Source organism: Lontra canadensis, unplaced genomic scaffold, assembly GCF_010015895.1.
Source record: "Lontra canadensis isolate GAN:19392208 unplaced genomic scaffold, GSC_riverotter_1.0 scaffold61, whole genome shotgun sequence".
NCBI lineage: Eukaryota > Metazoa > Chordata > Mammalia > Carnivora > Mustelidae > Lontra > Lontra canadensis.
This window is the reverse complement of record NW_022631055.1, coordinates 1,194,303-1,216,753: the sequence shown is the minus strand read 5'-3', so window position 1 is coordinate 1,216,753 and position 22,451 is coordinate 1,194,303. Positions and strand designations below refer to the sequence as shown.

Sequence of the window (22,451 nt, the reverse complement as noted above, 5' to 3'; positions counted from 1 at the left end):
TTAGAAGTAGTTTCATATAACCTAAACATCAATCAATAAATTCTTAGATTCAAATAGTTCTAGCAATGAAAGATAGCAGATATATGAATACAAACCTAGAAATTACTTCAAAATCACTTCTTTCCTTTAATCTTATACCCACATTATCTCCTATACTTGTTTATAATGAGACACTAAAAATCATTACTGAAAAGTATCGATTTGGTAGAGTTGAAAAAACACTAGACTTAACCTAAAATGCACATCTGTAGTATGTAGATCTCATCTACATATTACAAATATTCCATTTATTTTCTCTCTACAAAATGGAGTATCACCTCTGACTTTCACTAGAGTCATGAAAAACCTATTGTATTCATATAAATAGGCAAGATCTTGATAAACATTACAGTATTACACAAAGGACTATTATTACATTATGCCAATTTTAATACTTACCAGAAAAAGGATTTTTGCCAATGATTAAGACATTTGGCAATGACATCATGATCAATTGCTGCAAAGTCTCCTGTAAAGATATCCCAAAGGTTGTTATATGGGTAATGCTGACTAGATAATTATCAACAAGCTATAACTTACCATTTGTGCACTTCTCTGTAGATATGCTACAATGCAATTAAAAAGCTTTTGCATAAACAATGAATCTTGGAACACTGAAAAAATAAAATTAAAAAAAAAAAAAGATGAAAAAAGTTATCCAAGGTCTTAAAAAGACTTATGGTCTCACTCATGTGGAATATAAGGAATAGCTCAGAGGACCACAGGGGAAGGGAGGAAAAACTGAATGGGAAGAAATCAGAGAGTAAGACAAATCATGAGAGACTCTGGACTCCAGGAAACAGATAGTTGAAGAGGGGAGGGGCATGGGGAAATGGGGCAACCACATGATGGGTATTATGGATGGCACCTAATGTGATAAGCACTGGGTGTTATACATAACTAATCAATCATTGAACACTACGTCAAAAACCAATGATGTACTATATGTTGGCTAATTGAACATAATAAAAATAAATAAACCAAAGAAAACAAATGCCAAAAAAAAAAAAAAAAGACACCAAGGTCTTAAACCTTTTGTAACTTTAAGTAAATGAATTAAGTAACAAAAATTATAATGTCAGCTAGACTTAATAACCTATCTATTACTTACAAAATAGGGGCGCCTGGGTAGTTCAGTTGGTTAAGCATCTGACCTCAGCTCAGGTCATGATCCCAGGGTCCTGGGATCAAGCCCAACATTGGGGATTCTGCTTCTCCCTCCCCTGCTCAGGGAGGAATCTGTTTCTCCCTCTCCCTCTGCCCTGCTTGTGCTCATGTTCATGCTCTCTCTCTCTCAAATAAAATCTTTATAAAAGCATTTTACCATAAGCAGTATGTGACATGTACCAGAGGCTCATTAGAATTAATCTTTTATCTTTAACTCTTTATAGATATATATGAGAAAGTTCCAAAACATTTTCTTCAGTGTTGTATTTACTGGCCCTTTAAAAAACTATTACCAAAAACATGCATATTTAAAGAAAAAGTATATACTCTGTATGTGTATCTGATTAAATAAATAATTAAGAGTAAGTGTCAAAAACTGCTAAAATCATTTACTCCAAAGACTGAGACCAAGTCTGGTTTTTTAGTAAATGAATTTTCCAGTTCAAAGCAAGTTATCTCAAGACACTAAATGCTATTAGCTAAGTAGGTAACAGCTAAATGGACTTAAGGGAATAAATTTCTAATTCTAATTTTTAGTTCCCTTGCCTTGAAGCAAAATTATCAGGACTATCATTGTACATATGTAAACAAAACCATAAATAAGAGATGTATAAAAAAAAGCAATCACTATTTTGTCTCTATCCCATTTAGCGAGTAGTCTAAGTCAGAGCAAAGAACATTCAAATTCAGTATCATAAAAGGAGGCATTAAATTTTAAGAGATCCTGGGGCGCCTGGGTGGCTCAGTGGGTTAAGCCTTTGCCTTCGGCTCAGGTCATGATCCCAGGGTCCTGGGATCTAGCCCCACGTTAGGCTCTCTGCTCAGCGGGGAGCCTGCTTCCCTTCCTCTCTCTGCCTGCCTCTCTGTCTACTTGTGATCTCTCTATCAAATAAATAAATAAAATCTTTAAAAAAATTTTTTAAGAGATCCTGAATTATTAGAAAAAAGCTTTATTTCAACTTCAGGATAAAGGATTAATTCTCCTTTATACCTCCTATTTTGGGATAACATGAGTGAAAAGTGATAAATCATACTAGAAAACATCGACTTTTCAAGGCAATTTATTATATTGATTTACCATGTAACATTCTATGTTGATACACTGTTATAATGAAACTGCCCAGGTGAACAGTAATCTTCAATATGGTCACTACCTTGTTCCTCTACTCTTTTCCTCAGTTGGCTCCCCATTCTCTGCCTACTCTGTTACTCCATGCCTCATGCTAACTCAGTCTCTTCACAAAAGACAAATGCAATCTCATAGATTTTTTTAACCATATGGTATCATCAATGACCTCATGTGTTTCACTTATACACTGTGAAGTTCTATTATATTTGGATGACACAACTGCTACAGGAAACTGCTAAATTTAAAATTATCTCCATGTATCTAAAAATGTACCTTAGTATAGTAGAATCTGATACCAGCATAGCATACTCTAGAGGAGTATAGTCCAAATGCCTAGGCTTAAATGAAGGTTCCATGACTTACTATGTATGTGAATTTTGTTGGGAAGGGTGAAAAATAAAACAAAAGTATAGTTTTTTTTAAAATAAGTTTATGAAATGTTAGTTAATAGGAGAAAATCTACTTTTCTACTCTACTTTTACTTTATTTCTAAGTATTAAGTTTTTATGTCTGAAAGTACTAATATTAGGCAAGGCAGCTAAAAACTACACAAATTAAAAAAAAATTATTTTACAACCTCTATTTGATTCTGTGGGTTCTTCAGAGGATTCTGGTTACATTTTTGTAAAAATGCCTATTTCCCTATTCTAATCTAACAAGTAACATTGAAAATATAGACAACATTAAAAATACCAGAGGCTAAAAAAAACCTGATGGCTATTGCTAAAGCTCTATTATATATCCCCAGATTTCCCAGACTTCACCTAGTTCTAAAGATGCTTATACTTAAGGTGCTAAAGAAATGGAAAAATAATACATTTTGAGCCCAAGATAAATATAACCTTAAGGAGGAGGAACTAATAAATTGAAGGGTTAAAGATGATAATATATATGCATATGAACTAGTAAAGATACTTTGTTAGAAAAGTGATAAGAAACATATAAAAAATGTATGGAGAAAGAATTTTAGCAATACAACTGAAAGAGCTGAGAAAGTTATAAGAAAATCAGGGTGGGGAACCCTGAGTGGGCTCAGTTAGTTAAGCATCTGCCTTTGGCTCAGGTCATGATCCCAGGGTCCTGGGATCGTATCCCACATCAGGCTCCTGGCTCAGCTGGAAGCCTGCTTCTCCTTCTGCCTGCATCCACCCCACCCCCCAACTTGTGTGCTTTCTCTCTCTCTCTCAAATAAACAAACAAATTTTTTTAAAAATCAGGGAAGCTATTCATTCTGTACGTATTTACTGTGTGTTTATAATTTGCCAGGCATTGTACTACACTGGAAATACAGCAATGAACAAAAATCCATGTTCTCATGGAATTTACATTTTAGTAGAGGTAGAGCAAAAAAAAGTAAATAAATGGTTTTGATGATCCATGCTAAGTATAAAAATAATAAAGCATGGAATGAAAAGATCACTGGACGTAGAGATAAGAAGGTTGCAATTTTTAAAGGCACGCAAGTATGCAAATACAGAGAATCTGAGAATTTTCAGGACCATTTAAACAAAGTTTCACAGAAACAGGGAGAAATTCTATCCTCATGTGAAAACAATCTAGAAAGATCTGGAGAACAGCAATAAGTAATAAAAAGAAAAATACCAAACAAGAAAGAATTGGCAGAAAGTATGTTAATAGGAAAATAACAGTAGAGGTGCTCTGATAATACAAGTAATGTTATTCCCATTACTTTTTGTTGACTTCTTAAAACTTCTCTATTAAAAAATGGTATATTGACTGTATTTTTAGTTCATCATCTAACAACTTTTTTTCCTGATATAGAAGTTTCTGTGAATTAAAGTTCAGTTGCCAAAGCACTGCAAGAAAGACTATTTCATGTTTGTGCCAGACTTCCTCTAAGTTATCCATTAACCACCTGCATGGTAACAAGTTAAACACTTCCGGCCAAGGTCTAGGCTCATCTCTCTTTCTTGAGTCACACACTAAACAAAATGCTGTTACTAAAACTGCACATTACTATAGTACTAAATATAAGTTTCAAAGATCTCTAAAATATAAGTGTGTCTTCTTTAGGATTCTTACAACCTATTTTAAAAATTCAAACATAATTACATTTATCATAATATTTGTGTTTGTCCTTTTATCTGTGTTACTAGTGAAAAGCATTAAAGGGGCACATGGGTGGCTCAGTCAGTTAAGTGTCTGACTCTTGATTTCGGCTCAGGTTATGATCTCAGGGTTATAAGACAGAGCCCTGCATCGAGCTCGGTGCTGGGCAAGGAACCTGCTTAAGATTCTCTCTCTCCCTCTATTTCTGTAACCCCCAACTCCCTCTCTCTTTAAAAAAAAAAATCAAGACTTATTTTACCACATTTTAGTCTATAGAAAAAAGTAAATGAATAGCATTAAAAAGAAAGAACATCTGACCAAAGTGTCAAAAATATGATGGAAAATAAAGTATGCGTTGTACATAAAACAAAAGGCCCATTTCTTTGGCTACTAGGTTTTACTAATTTTAATAATCCACATGTTGCTTATAACAGATGTTAAACAAAAATCTTTAAAAAGTACCAGTTTTCTCTGCCAACCAGGTTAATGGTATAAGACAATTTTGTTTTTAATATTAATGACATCAACCATGCAAAACTGTCCTAATAAATTTAAATTTCCTAATAGTAAAGTGTTCGTTTTCTTTCTGAGCCTCAAATGATTCAGCTTATTATTTTAATGGTGGTTGAAGAACCACCTTGCTTCTTTTAGTACTTATTTAAACTGCAGCCAGGAACGCCTGGGTGGCTCAGTGGGTTAAAGACTCTGCCTTCAGCTCAGGTCACGATCCCAGGGTCCTGGGATCGAGCCCTACCTCGGGCTCTCTGCTCAGCGGGGAGCCTGCTTCCCCTTCTCTCTCTGCCTGCCTCTCTGCCTACTTATGATCTGTCAAATAAATAAATAAAATCTTAAAAATAAATAAATAAATAAATAAATAAACTGCAACCAGAGTAGTCAAGGCAATCACTAGCTGCTGACAGAATTCTAAAAATGGACTAAGATTTTTACTTGTAAATTGTCTCTCTGATAATCAAATTCACTTTCATTCACAGGAATAAAAATAGCTTTAAAAAATCCAGAGACTAGGTAGTTTTACATAATAGCTGTAACTTCCTTACTTCTGACTTGAAAATTTTCCAGTATTTATTGGCAAGACAAAAAAATATGCTTGCTGTATATGGATCAAGTGATTATCTGAAAAGGTCTGAGCTGCCACTTAAACATGAACAAGTATATCCAATCAACTTCTCATAATCTAATCTTAACCAGTTATTTCTCTCAAGACCTCGTAGATTACTCCTTCATTGTTCTTATTTATCATAATCAAAATTATTTATTTAGTTATTTACTCATCTATTATCCTTCTAATATAACCATAAGAACAGGGACATGGTTCGTTGTGTTCACCACTGTAGCCCCAATGCCCTGGCATTCAATTTACAAGTAGCAGAACAGAGGGGAAATCTGCATGACATTACAATTTTTACTGAGCTTTTACACGTTCTAAATCAATAAAATGAAAAAAAGGAAGAATATGGACACTTAAATTTACCTATCATTACTGAAAAGATACAATAAAATAATTCCTTCCACTAACAATCATCTCAAGGTTATCTGTCACTTTTCTTTTCTCCCTAGGAATCATTTCTGCAAGATGACCCTAATTCTTACCAACCCATTAAAAAAAAATTAGAGACACACACTTGTGAATTTTAACCCACCCAAATTCACTTTCCTTTTGTGAATCAGAACCACCATAATGTGCTAAAATATTTTACCTCAGTACTTTTTCTGAGGAATGTATGAGATGCAAAACATATTTTTAATAGTTTTAATAAATTTGGGAGAAAAGTCTGATCTTTTCAACAGATAAGTAATTTAGCAGGTGACAAGAACTGCACTGATTTAGACCTTAACTTGAAATCTGTCTTATATTAAACAAGGCCAGGAGTGTCTTGGTTCACATACATGAGGGAAAAAATTTAGTATGTAAAGTAACTGTGTAAATAAGACAGTTGATCTATTCCTGAAGATACTTCAGAAGTGTCTTGGCAGGGGCAGGGGGTGTGGGGCGTCTGGGTGGTTCAGTTGTTAAGCATCTGCCTTTGGCTCAGGTCATGATCCCAGGGTCCTGGGATCAAGCTCTGCATTGGGCTCCCTGCTCTGCAGGAAACCTTCTTCTCCCTCTCCCACTCCACCTGCTATGTCTTATGTTCCCTCTCTCTCTGTGTCTCTCTCTATCAAATAAATAAATAAAATAATAAAAAAAAAGAAGTGTCTCGGAAACATTTTATCTAAGAATACAAAACACTGGGTTGATGGCAGAAATGGTTTTGTAAACTGGTACTAAAGGAAAAACACAAGGAATTGATACATGGAGAATTTCAACCTTCAGAATATTTTATGTTTTAAATATCTGAAACAATAGTGACAAAATGTTAAGATACTCAATCACTTCTAGCCCTAAGGTAGTCCACTGGTATTCAAACTTCCATTAATGAAAAGAAAAGGGTATAACTGGTCACCCAGCAAATGTTAATGAAATATTTACAGATGTGTCTAAAAAAATGGTGATAACTCAACACAAGTCAAAAATGTTAATACTAGGGACGCCTGGGTGGCTCAGTTGGTTGGACGACTGCTTTCGGCTCAGGTCATGATCCCGGAGTCCCAGGATCGAGTCCCGCATCGGGCTCCCAGCTCCATGGGGAGTCTGCTTCTGCTTCTGACCTTCTCCTCGCTCATGCTCTCTCTCACTGCCTCTCTCTCAAATAAATAAATAAAATCTTTAAAAAAAAAAAATGTTAATACTAAAATCACCTGGCATTACAAGCATTTAGACTTCTCAGTTTTGTCACTATTAACATTTTGGGCTGGATGATTCCTTTATTAGGAAACTGTGTCATGCATCAGAAAATACTAAGCTGCTTTCCTGGCTTCTACCCACTTTATACCAGTAGTATTCCTGTGTGTGAAAATGTCTCTCATCACCACCAAATGTCCCCGAGGGGATAAAAGCACCCTCCATTGAGAACCACTTATCGAAAATGTTGAACTGATGGATTTCACAATTTGCTCCTCCCCAAATTTCTTGATGACTACAGCATCATTAGATTAACATAATTAATAAAAGGGAATTTCAACACCTGACTTTAGTCAGGAGGAAGACAAAAAAACAAGACAACAGCATGGGGTGCCTGGGTGGCTCAGCGGGTTGGGCCGCTGCCTTCGGCTCGGGTCATGGTTCCAGGGTCCTGGGATCGAGTCCCGCGTCGGGCTCTCTGCTCAGCAGGGAGCTTCCTTCCCTATCACTCTCTCTCCCTGCTTCTTTGCCTACTTGTGATCTCTCTCTATCAAATAAATAAATAAAATCTTTAAAAAAAAAATAGTACTACATGTTACAACATGAATGAACCTTGAAATCAGTATGCAGGTAAGAGAAGTCAGTAACAAAAGACCACAAAGTATACAATACCATTTTTTAAGAAATGTCCAGAAGAGGCAAATCTATGGAGACAAAAATAGATTTTAGCAATTGCCTAACACTGGGGTAGTGGTAGTGTGGTGGTGCTGTGTGTGTGCAGGGTAGGGAAAATAGGAGTAACAGGGTTTTTTTTGGAGGGTGACAAAATTATTCTAAAACTGGTTATACTGATGCCAGCACAACTATCTAAATATACTAAAAACCACTGAATTGGAAATTTTAGATGAGCTAATTATACAGTATATGAACTGTATCTCAAGAAAGCTGTTTAAAAAAAAAAGCAATAGTATACAATATAGAATTAGGTTGCACTGACAACTGATTTAAGATTCTGATGCAGAAATCCTTTTGCCCTCCAAGGAATCTCACTGAAATTTTCAAGGCAAATCTCCATCTCCCTAAAGATAATATGAAACCAAAAATCTAGCATTGTTTTAATAAGAACAAAACTGATGACAATCAAAATAAGTCACTGTACCACTTAATTTACTCATTTGTTTCAAATCTAAAAATACTGATACGAAACAAGATTAAAAGACAAAATAGAAGTCTTATTTACTCAAATCAACTTGAGGAAGATGACAGCTGGAATAATGGCAAGTAATACAAAAAGTTTATAAAAAATCTAGCACAGACTTATTTCTGGCAACAAGGAGTATTAGATATTAGAAAGGAAGGAAGGAATCCAAAAATCCTGGATAATTTTTAAAAAATTATTTTCAAATGACTGAACTAAAAAATAAAAATAAAAAGATAATCCTCAGTTAAAAGATAAAAAAGAAAAAAACTGAACCCTATAAAGGAAGACAAGAAAGAAGATGTTTTTCTTGGTCTTTGGTAGAGACTGAGGAGGGTTATTTCCCTAAGGATTTGCAATAATGTACTACCAGCTTAGAAAAAAATACAAACACATAAATACATAATTTACCTACCTATAAATGCAGAAAAAAAGATTCAGAAATACATATATTCAGATGCTAATAGTGATAATATCCAGGCACTGGAATTATGTTTGTATTTTCTCATTTTTTCTATGTTTCTATAGTATACAAGTATTGCTTCTAAAATAATATGGAGCTACTTAAAATAAATTAAAGTGGTTCTGGGCTGGTTGCACAAACGAAACAAATTGTCTCAGGAGCAATACATCCTTGGCCCAGACACAAAAGTATTCCCACAGATAAATCCCCTCCCACCCAAAATAAGGTCACAACACACACACACACACACACACACACACACACACACACACACCACTGCCACTGCTACTACCACAACCATGAGAAATAGCAAGCTAAAAACAAAAGGTATATTCAGATCACCACAGATCTGACTTCAGATTTTGGAATTATCAGGCATAAAACCAAAAAAAAAAAAAAGTTTTAATTTCTAAAGAAATAATGGAATTAAAATAATAAAACGAAAAAGCAAAGATAAAAAGAATCAAACAGACCTTCTCCGAAAGAAAGATATAATTACTGAGTCAAAAGTTAATCAGTGGTTTAAACAGAAGATCTGACACATCAGAGAGGCAAATTAGCAAACTGGAGAGACAGACCTTAAAAAAATACTCAGAATGCAACACAAGACTAATAAGGTAAAAGAAAGTTTAACAAACATGGGGGATAGAATGAGAAAGTCTAATAAACATGTAATAGTAATAGCTGAAAAATAGAATAGGAAAGAGATTTCAGAAGAGAGTATTAGCAACCAAGAGAGAAAAAGGACAGTTTAACCTAAGAACAAAAATTAGACTTATGGCTGACTTCTCCAGAACAAAAAGGAATCCCAAGATTGGAGAATAAAGTCTGCAAAACACTGAGAGAAAAATAATTGTTAACAAAGAACTGCATACTCAATAAAGCGATCTTTCAAGAACAAGGGTGAAATAAAGGCATTCTCAGACAAATAAACACAGAAATTTTACCTTCAAAAAGCTCTCTCTAAATAAACATTTGAAGGATATACTTCATAAGAAAATGATACCAAAGACAGTTCTGAGATACAAAAGAACATTATGGAGCCGGGCGGGGGGGGAATACATAGCTTGATCTAAAAGAACACTGATTCTATTTATTTAACAGTACTTTTAATATCTAATTTATAGGGTCTTAAAAAAAGAACAAAAAGACAAGAAGGGCTTAAAAAATCATAAAGGGGAACTGGAGTTAAAGTATTCTAAGATCATCGTGCTATTCCATAACAGTAAAGATACTAATTTTGGCCTTTGCTATCGTAAGAATGGAATGCATAATTTTGAGAGTGGACTTTAAAAAAAACAGAAGGAGGGTGAAAAAGATTTAAACCATTAGAAAAAAATATGTGGAAACAAGTACTTATAAATGGTATAATTTTCCATAATAATTAAAAAATTCAAAACTCATTTGCATTTAGTCACATAGCTCTCAAGTGGATAAAGGCAAACTTGACAAATCTACCATCATGGGAGAATCCAACTTTACCTTTCTCAGTAAGTAAGAGATCAAGAGAAAATTAAACAGACCACAGAAGGTTGAAAAATGCAATTAACAAACCTGTTTGCTCTGACTCTGTACCCAAACAACTGGACAGTACCTATCTTTTTGAAGCACAGATCAAATCTTAATAAAAACTGAAGACATAATAGGCCAAGCCAAGTAATTATTAACAATTTTCAAAAAATTAGCATCATACAAACCATATTCTTTAACCAAAAATAAAAACCAAAAGAAGTCTGCTTGAAAAATACTTCTTATTGTGGAATAAGAAACCACAACAAAAATAAGAAAATACACAAAAATAAACATTAAAAAAAATACAACATACCAAAATTTGCATGATGCAGCTATAGTGATTCCTAGAGGTATAGTGATAGCCTGAAGAATGCTCATACTTAAACTCTGAAATATGCATCCAATTTGTTTTAAAAGGGACAATAGAAAGTATACGTTCAGAGTCCAGAGTGCTCACCATAAAAAGTATATGTTTCAAAGACATAATTCAAGTAGCTTAACAAAGTGTTGCATTATTAAAGCTCTCAGAAACTGCAAACTGGTTTTAAAAATTCATAAAATAGAATAATTATTTTTTAATTACATAATTATGAAGTGCTTGTTTGTATCTTTAATATTACATAAGAAATAAATTAGATCAATACTGCTCTACCTCCAGCAAATAAACCAGTATCTGGCACATAATAAGCATTCAGTATATGTTAGTTGAGTGATACTCACCTTTTGTTATTACAGAAAAATGTGAATACACAAGCATTTATTAAAATACTAAATAAATTTTTAAAAAAGGATCACTTACCTGGTAATAAAATTTTATCTGTCTCACCAAAATGGAAAGATTATGAATTCTAAGTGAGGCATCATTGTTGACTTTTTTATTTACTCTCTGACTCTCCGATTTAGGATTACTGTAAGAAATTTAAAAAAGATGTTTTAAACTAAAATTATATTAAAATGTACCTATCACCCTATAGATGTCTGAAAAGAACCATAAAATACATTTTTTTCTTTAAAAAATTGTGTGTCCACATGCATTAAAGAGACATTCCAAAATGAAGATGATTTTTTTGACATGTGTTCTATGCTTCTAATTAATATAAATGCATTTGATATTTTTAGGACAATGGCAAAGTAAATTTGAAACATAAGTCAGATATTGCCCTTCATTCTCATTTTGTTTCTCTACCTTCCTGTGATAAATAACCTCCTACTTCCTTTGAATATATTTATTTCCATCACCCAAAATAAATCTATTTAAATCAAGAATGTAAAATATGAGCTAATAACCAAGAAATGCTCTATCTTCTCACTGAATAATGAGGACTATATTTGAGCAGGCATTGTCACACAGGAATTAAAGAATGCAGTTATAACATGGGTTAATACTTTAATCTTGGGTAAACTTTACACATTCAATGAAAGCAAATGGTTGAATGATTCTGAGATAACAGAAACTGAGGAAAAATAGACCATGGTTAAGAATGTGAAATTCAATGACACCAAAAACAGAGGCAATATAAACAAAAAGAAAAAAATAAGTGTAACTACATAAAACTAAAAAGCTTCTGCACAGCCAAGAAAACCATCAACAAAATGAAAAGGCAACCTATGGGATGGGAGAAAATATTTTCAAATCATAGATCTGATAAAGGGTTAATATCCAAAATATATAAAAAACTCATACAACTTGACAGCAAAAACCAAACTAATTTTAAAATGGGCAGAGGAGCTGAACATTTTTCTAAAAAATGACCTACAAATGGCCAATAGGTACATGAAAAGGTACTTAACATCACTAATCAAAAAAACGCAAATCAAATTCATCACCCTCACATCTGTTAAAAGAGCTACATCAAAACATCAAAAACATAAGAGATAACAAATGTTGGCAAGGATGTGGAGAAAAGGAACCCTTCTGCACTATAATTAGGAATGTAATTTGTTGTAACCACTGTAGAGATTCATCAAAAAATTAAAAACAGAGCTACCATATGATCCAGCAACCCAATTTCGCAATATATAAGCCAAAGGAAGTGAAACCAGGATCTCGAAAAGATACCTGCAATTCACTGCAGTATTATTTACAATAGTGAGCACAGAGAAACAACCTATCAACAGATAAATGCACAAAAAAGATGTGAGATACATACCATATATAATTATACACATGTATTAGCATTATTATTCAGCCATGACAAAGGAGATCCTGCCATTTTCAACATACAAATAGACATTGAGAACATTTGATAATAAACCAGAGACAAATACTCATTTATGTTCTTTTTAAGAAGAACAGGAAATCCAAGTACAAGTGGTGGCACTAGAACAGAAGGGATGTTGATGCCAGAACATAAGCACGTACAAGCTAGTTCCGCATTAGGGGAAAGTGGCCAGGCTGGAGAACGACATGGCCAAGTGAAATGGCAGACGTTAAATCAGGATTCCTTATTGCAAGGGCTGAACACATAGTATCATAAAGCAAAAATCTCAGCAGTTGTTGCGACACAGTACTGTCTCCTGATTATGACTTTAACTGCCACACCTCCACACAAGAATGCAGAGAAATAAAGAAATTGATACCTATACAATAGAGAAGAGGAACTCAATAGAACCTCTCATTCCTTAATCCTTCCCTTTTTTACCTAATGCTTTTATACTCCTTTATACTTTATACCCCTAAAGCCTTCAGTTCCTTTCCCAGACAGATCAGACTGTATGGTGCTTTATTTTAATAATGCTCAAACTTTTAGGCCCCAAACTTTTATTTTTGTGGCTGTATTTATTGTAACAGAATTTAAAACTGGTAAGATTTCACAACTGTTTACTTATTAACTCATTTTTAAAAATAATAAACTACATGTTTAAAAATATCAAAGTAAAAAGATTAGTGAGAAGAGTAGCATTGTTTTACTATTTTTACACATCACTTTAATACCTAGTTTAAACTTGAAAAACAGGCTTGCTCATCTTTGTTTCTGCATTCATCTATTGTTTGTGGCATTTTGGTTCATGTACATGAAGAAAATTTAGCCTTACCAGGATATGTACGTAGAAGTAGAAAGACCCTATGGAACCCCTGCGAGGATCCTCAAACCATACTCTGAGAATTATTGCTTTACTTCAACTATTCTTTTGCCAGAATTCCCAACATATTGATCCTTTGTCATTTGACCGAACTGTCACAGTCAATCCCCAACACTGCATCAGTTCAGCCATATTCAGTGAGATTGCTCACAACACTGAATGAGAAAATAATACAACCAAAGTAAGTTAAAATATCAAGTAGGAATAGCTAGCATCAAATTTGCCCTCTTGCCATAAAGAGCTAGAAAACTGTACAAACATGAAGTAACAGTTTCAGACTTTGGACAGCAGGTTATAATGTTATAATGTTATAATCCCTCAAAAGGTTCTCTTTAGTGAAGCAATGAGGCATTTTCCAGAATGAGGTATTGGGAGGGGTAGCCCAAGCTTCACTGAACTTAAGTACCCAAAACTTAGAGTTCAAGGAAACTGATGTAACTAAAATTTTCAGAAAAGAATACTAGAAATAGGAAACTATCCTAATATATAAGAGGGCTCCAACTATATGCAGTGAAGATTTTGGCTAAATACTAAGTTGGGCATATGTACCCCTAAATTCTACAAGGCTGAGGAGAGGACAACCATAGGAATGCTATAAGCTAAATAACAACCGAAGCTCACAAAGTACAGAAAGATATTCAAGTTCTGACCAGCCAGAGTGTAAGAGACCTTTACAAACACCCAGAGCATTTAGTAGAGAAACCTCGGAAAATTATCTTAGAAGTAGGAATAATCTAGCAGTTGAGTAAAAACTATCCCAGAACCTCCCCCAAGAAGCTTTAAAAATAAGCTTTCAAAGGATCAAGTTACTTACAAGCAACTTGATAACATGTCAAAACAAAATTCATCACTTCTGAGAGGATAAGATCCAGACACATCACAATGTAATAACCAAAATGTCCACTATACAATCAAAAATTACTAGACATGTAAAGAAGGGGGATGAAAAAAAAAAAAGTGATTTGTGACCAGGAAAGAAAAATGCAAAGTCAAAAGAAACAGACCCAGAAATGAAAGAGATCATGGGAAGAGCAGACAAGAACTTAAAAAAGCCATTATAAATATAGCGACCCCTTGAATGACATGGGATTAGAAGTGCTGACCACTTGCACAGTCAAAAATCTACAAAGAAGTTTTGATTTTCCCAAAACTTTACTAATAGCTTACTGTTGCTTAGAGCCTTACCAATAACATAAAGTTTACTGATACATATTTTTATATGAATATATACTGTATTCTTATAACAAAGTAAACTAGAGAGAAAAAATTAAGAAAATTATAAGAGAAAAATATATTTATAGTACTGTACTGTATTTATTACAAATATCTGTGTGTAAGTGGATCCATGCAGTTCAAACCCGTTATTCAAGGGTCAACTATACAGTAAAGGACTTAAAAGAAAACATGAGCATTATGTGAGGAGAAAAGGAAACTGTTAAAAAAAAAAACAAAACCCAAATGGAACTTCGAAAGCTAAAAATTACATATCTGAAATGATAAATTCACTGCATGGGCTTAACAGTAGATAGGAAACTGTTTAACAAAAGATTAGTGAACTTGAAGACACAATAAAAAAATCTAAAACAGAGGGGAAAAAAAATAAACCAGCTGAAAAGAACAGAGTTTAAGTGATTCATGGGGCAATATCAAACTTACAGAAAAGTTGCATGGACAAGTAGACATTTTTCCAAACCTCTTGAGAGTAAGTTGCTGTCCTGATATCCAATAACCCCCCCCAAATTTTAGTGCTTATGTTCTACACATGTAATTATTAAAATCAGTAAATTAACAATAATATTTTCCTATCATCCAATCTTTAGAACCCATTCAAGTCTGTTATTCCCAGATAATGAATTGATATCCTTTATAAGAAAAGGATCTAATTCAGAATCACACTTGTCATTCAGTAGTCTGAATTTTCATCTTTACTTTCTTTCAGTTTGGAATAGCTTCTGTCTTTCCTTGAATTTCATGACCTAGGCATTTTAAAAGGTTAAACCAGTTATTCATAGAATGTCCTTCACTTGGGTTTAACTAATTAGACTGTGTCTGACTCATAACGAAGTTCAGGTTATGTATCTTTAACAGCAAAAACACAGAAGAGATGTTGTGCTCTTCTCAGTACATCCTAAGAGATGGTGCATTTCTTTTTGTCTCATTACTGAGGACACTCCCTTTTATCACTTGATTAAACTGGTAACTGCCAGTTTCCTCCATGATAATTATTTTTCTTTTGTCATTATTAAGTATTTTGTGAAGACATACTTAGTAACTATGTCAATAATCTGATCAATTTATTTATTTATAACAATACAGACTCATGATTCCCTATAATATTCAATGGATCATAGTCTACTACTATAATTACTTTGATAAAAAATTGTAGATTATCTTTTAATTTTGTTGTTTCTTTTACTGTGCATAAATTTTTACTTTGATGCAATCCATTTGTCTAATTTTGCTTTTGTTGCCCGGGCTTTTGGAATCACACCCATTATGAAGCTCTTCAAAACTAATTTAAAGTTTTCTCTGGCAAGAATTATTACATATATGCTTATTTATTTATTATTTATTAAATGCCTCCTAGTTTTTGCCATTAGAATGAATGTAATATTTTAAAAATATTTTTACTAATAAGTTATTACTAATATATGAGTGCTATCAATTTTTGTGTATTCCTATCATCTTTGGAAACCTTGCTAAACTTTCTTATTCTCATAGGTTGTCTGTTGGTGATTTTGGAGGTTGTCTTGAATATAATTTGTAGTTTTTCCAAACTGATAATCAATTTTCCTAACACCAATTACTAAAGACCTTATTTCTCACTGATCTCTATGATATATTAGATCCCCATGAAGTGTGGGCCTACTTTTGGAGTCTGTTGTATTCTACTGGCCCAATTTTCTATTCCTGTCTTTAAGAACTTTTTAATATTACTATAGGTTTATTATTAACATAATTCAACTAGAGCAAGCCCCTCTCTTTTGTTTTTAAATTGTCTTGATTACTGCTCTTTTCTCTGAATTTAGGCTCTTTATAAGGTTCTAGGAAAAACCTGGTTGAGAATTATTAGGATCTTATTAATAATAATTATTTGAAAAGGCTGATATTTGCAGTGGTAAAATTTTTTAATTTCCCCACAAAGATCTCATACTTTTTTTTCTTTTTAAAGATTTTATTTATTTATTTGACAGAGAGAGATCACAAGTAGACACAGAGGCAGGCAGAGAGAGAGAGTGAGAGAGAAGCAGGCTCCCTGCTGAGCAGAGAACCCGATGCGGGACTCGATCCCAGGACCCTGAGATCATGACCTGAGCCGAAGGCAGCGGCTTAACCCACTGAGCCACCCAGGCGCCCCAAGATCTCATACTTCTAAATAATTTTTTTTCTTATCTGGGTTTTTGTTGGAGAAATGAGTTTTTCTATTATATTGTGTATTTTGTCACAATACAGTGTATAACAGGAAAACTGTACCTATTGTAGATTTCACTTGTGATTAATCACCTTCCAAATTTATTTATTTAGTTCATTTTCTTGGTTTTCCAGTATAAAGAATGCTTTTATCAACACCAAATAACAATTATCTCCTCTTCTCCAATCTGACAACTCATTTCTATTTCTTTACTTACTGCATCAACAAATAATGAAGATAAGGGCTGTCCTTATCATGTTCTCAAATTTAATAAAACGGCTTTTAATGTTTCACCCTTTATGTATAATGTTTGCTGTAATTTTTTGATATATACCTTCTTTCAAGTTAAGTTCCCTCCTATTCTTTATTCAATATCTGAATGGGTGCTGAATTTTACCCAATTTTTCCTACATCTATTCCCATATGATTCTTCTTTAATATGTTAATGTAGTCAGTTACATTGTTACATCATCTAACACTGAGTCATCCTCACATTAATTGTACAGACTGATTAAATAGTATAAAAACCATTCCCTCTTTTTGGTACATAGACCTTCTGATATTTAATTATCTTCATGCCTCTCACTTTCTCACCTGACTATAAGTACCATGACAGCAGAAATCATGTCTTATTCACATTTTTTTTTAGATTTTATTTATTTATTTGACAGCGATCACAAGTAGGTGAGAGAGGGAGAAGCAGGCTCCCTGCTGAGAAGAGAGCCCAATGTGGGGCTCGATTCCAGGGCCCTGAGATCATTGATCCAGGCCGAAGGCAGAGGCTTAACCCTCTAAACCACCCAGGCACCCCCTTATTCATATTTTTAATCTCTAAAAATTAGTATATACCCTAACAACGTTGTTCGAATAAATTAAAAATAAGTAATCGACTAAGCATAGTGTTTCAAAAATGGCTGCTTCCTAATAAGAGTTATGAGATGACATTCTCCAAGCTAACAACTCATTTGGCAGCCCAGAATAGAGACCCCCCATGAAGGTTCGTGTCCCAAAGATCAGCTGAATAACAGCTAACCTACAATTTGAGATAAACAGAACAAGGAATAATAGTAGTAAGAAAGACAAGCCCAATCTGACCTGTGACTGATTTATGCTTAGTGCAAGGGAATTAAGGAGTAGCCCAAGGCAAATGAGTATAACTAGAGAAGTGGGCCTCCAAGGTAAAAGCACCAACCAGAACCAGTAACTTAAAAAAAAAGGAGACTGTATTGCAGAAGTCAGATTATGTGTGATGGCAAACAGGGACAAACAGCAGCATGGGCAGGAAGTCATGGTTAAAAACACAGAATGCTGAAGGGAAAATCCTGTTTTTTATAATCAACTCTGATACATTTAGTAAGTTAAAGACTCACTGAGTACCTACTGTGGCCATATTACTTAATGTATAAAAGCATAGTTTAGTCAATCTACCATTGTGGAGAAAAGTATACAGATAATTGTAATTGGGAGAGGAGAGTAAGAACAACTATAGTAACAAAAATGTTAGGTAAACCTACAATTACGTAAATTTCACTTGTAATCATAGAGAGTCAGTAAATATCTCTCTAGCCTTCTTCTTATTTTTATTTTCCTTGCTCTGTATTTGAATCACCTTACCTACCTCTCACCTGTGACTGCCTCCTAGTCATACACTGATAATAGACCTAAAAAGTCTTTTATATTTTAATAAACCCAGACTTTTAATTCTGACAACAAGTATTTAAGAAAGATTTCAATATTGGGATGCCTGGGTGGCTAAGTCAGTTAAGCATCTGTCTTCGGCTCAGGTCATGATCCCAGGGTCTTAGGATCCAGGCCTGCATCAGGCTCCTTGGTTGGCAGGGAGCCCGCTAGCCTGCTTCTCCTTCTGCCTGCTCTGCCTGCCACCTCCTCTTCTTGTGTTCTCTCTGTGACAAATAAATAAATAAAATCTTTTAAAAAAGAAAAAAAGAAGATTTCAATATTACTACTAAAGGTATATATGGGGTGCTAGGTGGCTCAGATGTTTGAGCATCTGCCTTCAGCTCAGGTCGTGATCTCCAGGTCCTCGGATTGAGCCCTGCATGAGGGGAGTCATCTTCTCCCACTCCCTCTGCCTCTCCCCTGCTAGTGTTCTCTGTCTCTCAAATTCATAAGTAAAATCTTTAAATAAATAAATACACACACACACACACACACATATACTGTACAAATTTATAATGCGAACCCATTATTACATGACAATATATAATCTAGATTATACTTTGAAATGGATGCATGATATTCTAATAAACACGAGTGATTTCACTTCCACTTTAACAAATTTTATAATGTAAATATTACCTTTGTCCCTGACAGTTGTTACTACATTTCTCTGCATTCTTTAAGTTGATATATTTATTAAAGTTTTAAAGGTTCTTTTAAAAATTTTTATGCCCAACATTCCTCACATGGTATTTCAAAATATATTCAATTGCCAGAAAAGCCTTTGGCCTCCTTTGTATAAAGCTCTTCTAAGAATTAGCAAGTTTTAAGAATTTAGAATTTCGGTTTGCTCAAAATCTTTTAAGAACTTTTTGTAAAGAAAATTTTGTTTATAAGTTTAATATTTTTAGCCTTTCAGAGTCCTTGAAACAAGACAATCTTGAATATAAAAAGAGAATAGTTTAGTTTTTATATACTAGGGATATCAGAAGAAATTATTTTAGCAATCTGGGAAGAATTTAAAAAATGCAACTTAGAAAAGCAAGAGACAGTATTTTGAAAAATTTGCAGAAAAGTACTTTAACACTGAAATTAACCTCACATTCAACCGGGATTATTAAAGATAGGGGAATGAAAGTTTCCTGCATCTGTTTATAAAACTGTGGTGCTTTGTGTTTACAAATCTTTGCTTTGAGTACATGGGATTTGAGGGGATTTCTATGATCTAGTAGACTCATTTGGAAATCCAATAGAAAAGTGTAGTTCTTTGGTAGAACAGACTGATACTTGGTATTCAAAGTCTCAGTTTTAGTTTCTAATCCACACTGTACCTACCGAGAGTTATTTTAGCATACAAACAGACCTGGATAGTTCCTACTTGTTTACAATCTGAATAATCCATCACAGCCTATCCATAAACTTTTCAGACTTGGGAGACCAGGATTACTGCTAAGCACTTTAAGCATGGACCTAGAGAGCAATAAACTTTCAATTACAAGGCTTGGGTTTCTCATTTGATTCATGCCTAATCTGAGTTAGGGTCATAATGACATATGTTAGGATCAGGGAAAACAGGCCCTTTCACCCTAAGAATGCAATCTCTTTACATCAGAGTTATGGACTACCCTCAGATGAAACTGCCTGAAAAGTCCTAATCTCCACTCTGATGAAAGATAGCTGATTCCTTAAGGATAGACTTACTGAAAATTAAGTACACCAAGAAAATTAGTAACTTCAGAAAAAAGTTTTTTTTTTTAAAAGAAAAGTTCAGGTTCTGCAGAAAACATTATACAGTTATAGTAATGTGAATCCTGATTGATTTAACTAAACTTGTAATAAATATATTAGAAGGACAGGATAAGAAGATACAGAAATGGCCAAAAAAAAAAAAATGCTAAAATCTCATCTACCATTATCCAGAAGTCAAGAGACAGTATCTCTAAAAGGGATAAATTAAGAATACAAGGATGGGCACATTATCACTATAAATGGGACTAAATGACATTAGAAATTGCTTTTTAAAAGTTAAGTTTTTACTCTAAGAAACAGAACTGAGAGGTAAGTTAGGGCAGGGATTACCATCTTCCACTATTAACCTTTTATTTATTTATTTATTTATTTTAGAGATTTTATTTACTTGAGGGAGCAAGTGAGCAAGGCAGGTACTAGTTGGGTGGGGAGAGGGCAAAGGGATAGGGAGGAACACTCCCTGCTGAGCAGGGAGCCAGAGGACTAGGGGCTCCATTCCAAGACCCTGAGATGAGGACCTGAGTCAAGGCAGATGCTTAATTCACACAGCCACCCAGGGACCCCCACTATGAACCTTTTAATACTAGCTAATATTTTAACTATGTAAAACATTTTTAAAGAGAGTAAAGACACCCATAGAAAAAAACAGTTTCATGAAGACTGTCCATTTTATTTACTTCTAGGAAAAAAGATAAGTAATTGAATCTGTTACTTAGCTGAAGCACATTTAATGAGACTATACATGTAGGATTCAGTGCAAGAGATTCAGAGTCATAAAATATTTATCAGACTATGAATAAACTTAAGAAAATAAAATATAAAAAATTTCATCTGTAAAAGGTATGCATTCCCTGTAAAGACAGAAAGCACTACATTCCTGCCTGTATTTTAAGGCGCTTTTAAAAATTCTTACAATAAAAGTCACAGTACAGTAATTTAAACAAACGGGGTATAGTATGAATCCAGAATTCTCTAAAAAGAAATTATAGTTTATTAAATATTATAAATATTGTCTTTCCTTCATGTCTACTACTTAAAATGCTAAACAAAGATTAATTCAGAATATAGAGTCATGATTAATACAGTTTTGATTAAACTCTTTTTGAAAGCATTCTTTTTTAGAATTTATCTTTGGAAAGACCTTTTCCTAAAATAAAAGTCGAGCTATTGAGTGATACTCATATGAAATGGGAGCAAGTAACTTTCTATTCATACATAGCTATTTCCAAGCCAACATAATCCCAGATCAACCATCTCCTTTTATAAGATGAAAACTGAGAAATGCTTTAGAGGCAAATAGCCTAGCAATATAGTTCAAATCTGTCCAGCCAGAAGTTAAATGCAACATGGCAGTAAAAGAGGGCCTCAAGCAATTTCACATTTATAAAATGACCTACATATGACAAGATGCATTAATTTCAATAAGCAGGCAACAGTATTATCTACCACTGTATACAATAATTGTTAAATTAGGGTAAAAGATGAAGAGAAAGTTAGTTAACACTAACATTTGAAGATTTGGTCCTTGTATAACCAAGGACTATGTCTTTACTTATTCATTGACTAATATCTATGAGAAACAGAAATCTGATAGTTTTAATGGCTTTATGCTCTTCTACCCAGACTGCAAGCCTATTATGTGTCCTCCTGGACCATCTGTTTAGTGTTGTTCCTTAACAACTACATGTGTTCATGTTTTTGATCATGTCATTCTAATATAAAACTAGTTGTAACAGATTTTTAAAAAATTGTTAAGACATTTTATATGGTAACGTATAACTACACAACATTTACATGTCACTATGAAACATCTGAAATAAGTATTTGCATATCTAACTTCAAAAGTGCATATACCATAATGACTGCTTTATGAAAAATAATTAACTGAGTAAGCATCATTACCATATAGGGTCATCCAAATAGTAAGCTGTCTCAGCCTTGAGTATATCAGGGAAATAAGTGGTTTTTTAAAAAGTATCCCTTCACTTTAATTTCTTTCCCTCCTCAAATAAAAAATGAAACCTAGTATTAATACAATCTTGTATATATCTATAGGATATTTTCAGATATATTAACTAATTTGATCTTTACACAGACTGAGCAGTCATTTTTGGAGAGGTATGTAACACATAATTACCAGAGATCCACACACTGTCTTCCTTCATGTGCTTTCTCATAATTTTAGATATGTTAAGTTACCTCTTC

At 33.7% G+C, this 22,451-nt stretch overlaps 1 protein-coding gene across 8 annotated transcripts in view; it reads right to left on the bottom strand.

Annotated features, from left to right (window-relative positions):
• Nucleotides 1-22,451, bottom strand: part of CCDC88A (coiled-coil domain containing 88A) — a 121,776-nt gene that overhangs the window by 80,120 nt on the left and 19,205 nt on the right. For all 8 annotated transcript variants that reach the window (XM_032877741.1, XM_032877743.1, XM_032877742.1 and 5 more), the window contains exons 3-4: nucleotides 11,121-11,229; nucleotides 439-508 (exon numbers count right to left, since the gene is read on the bottom strand). In XM_032877741.1, the coding sequence (XP_032733632.1) occupies nucleotides 439-508; nucleotides 11,121-11,229 (179 nt within the window). The remainder of the gene's footprint in view (nucleotides 1-438; nucleotides 509-11,120; nucleotides 11,230-22,451) is intronic.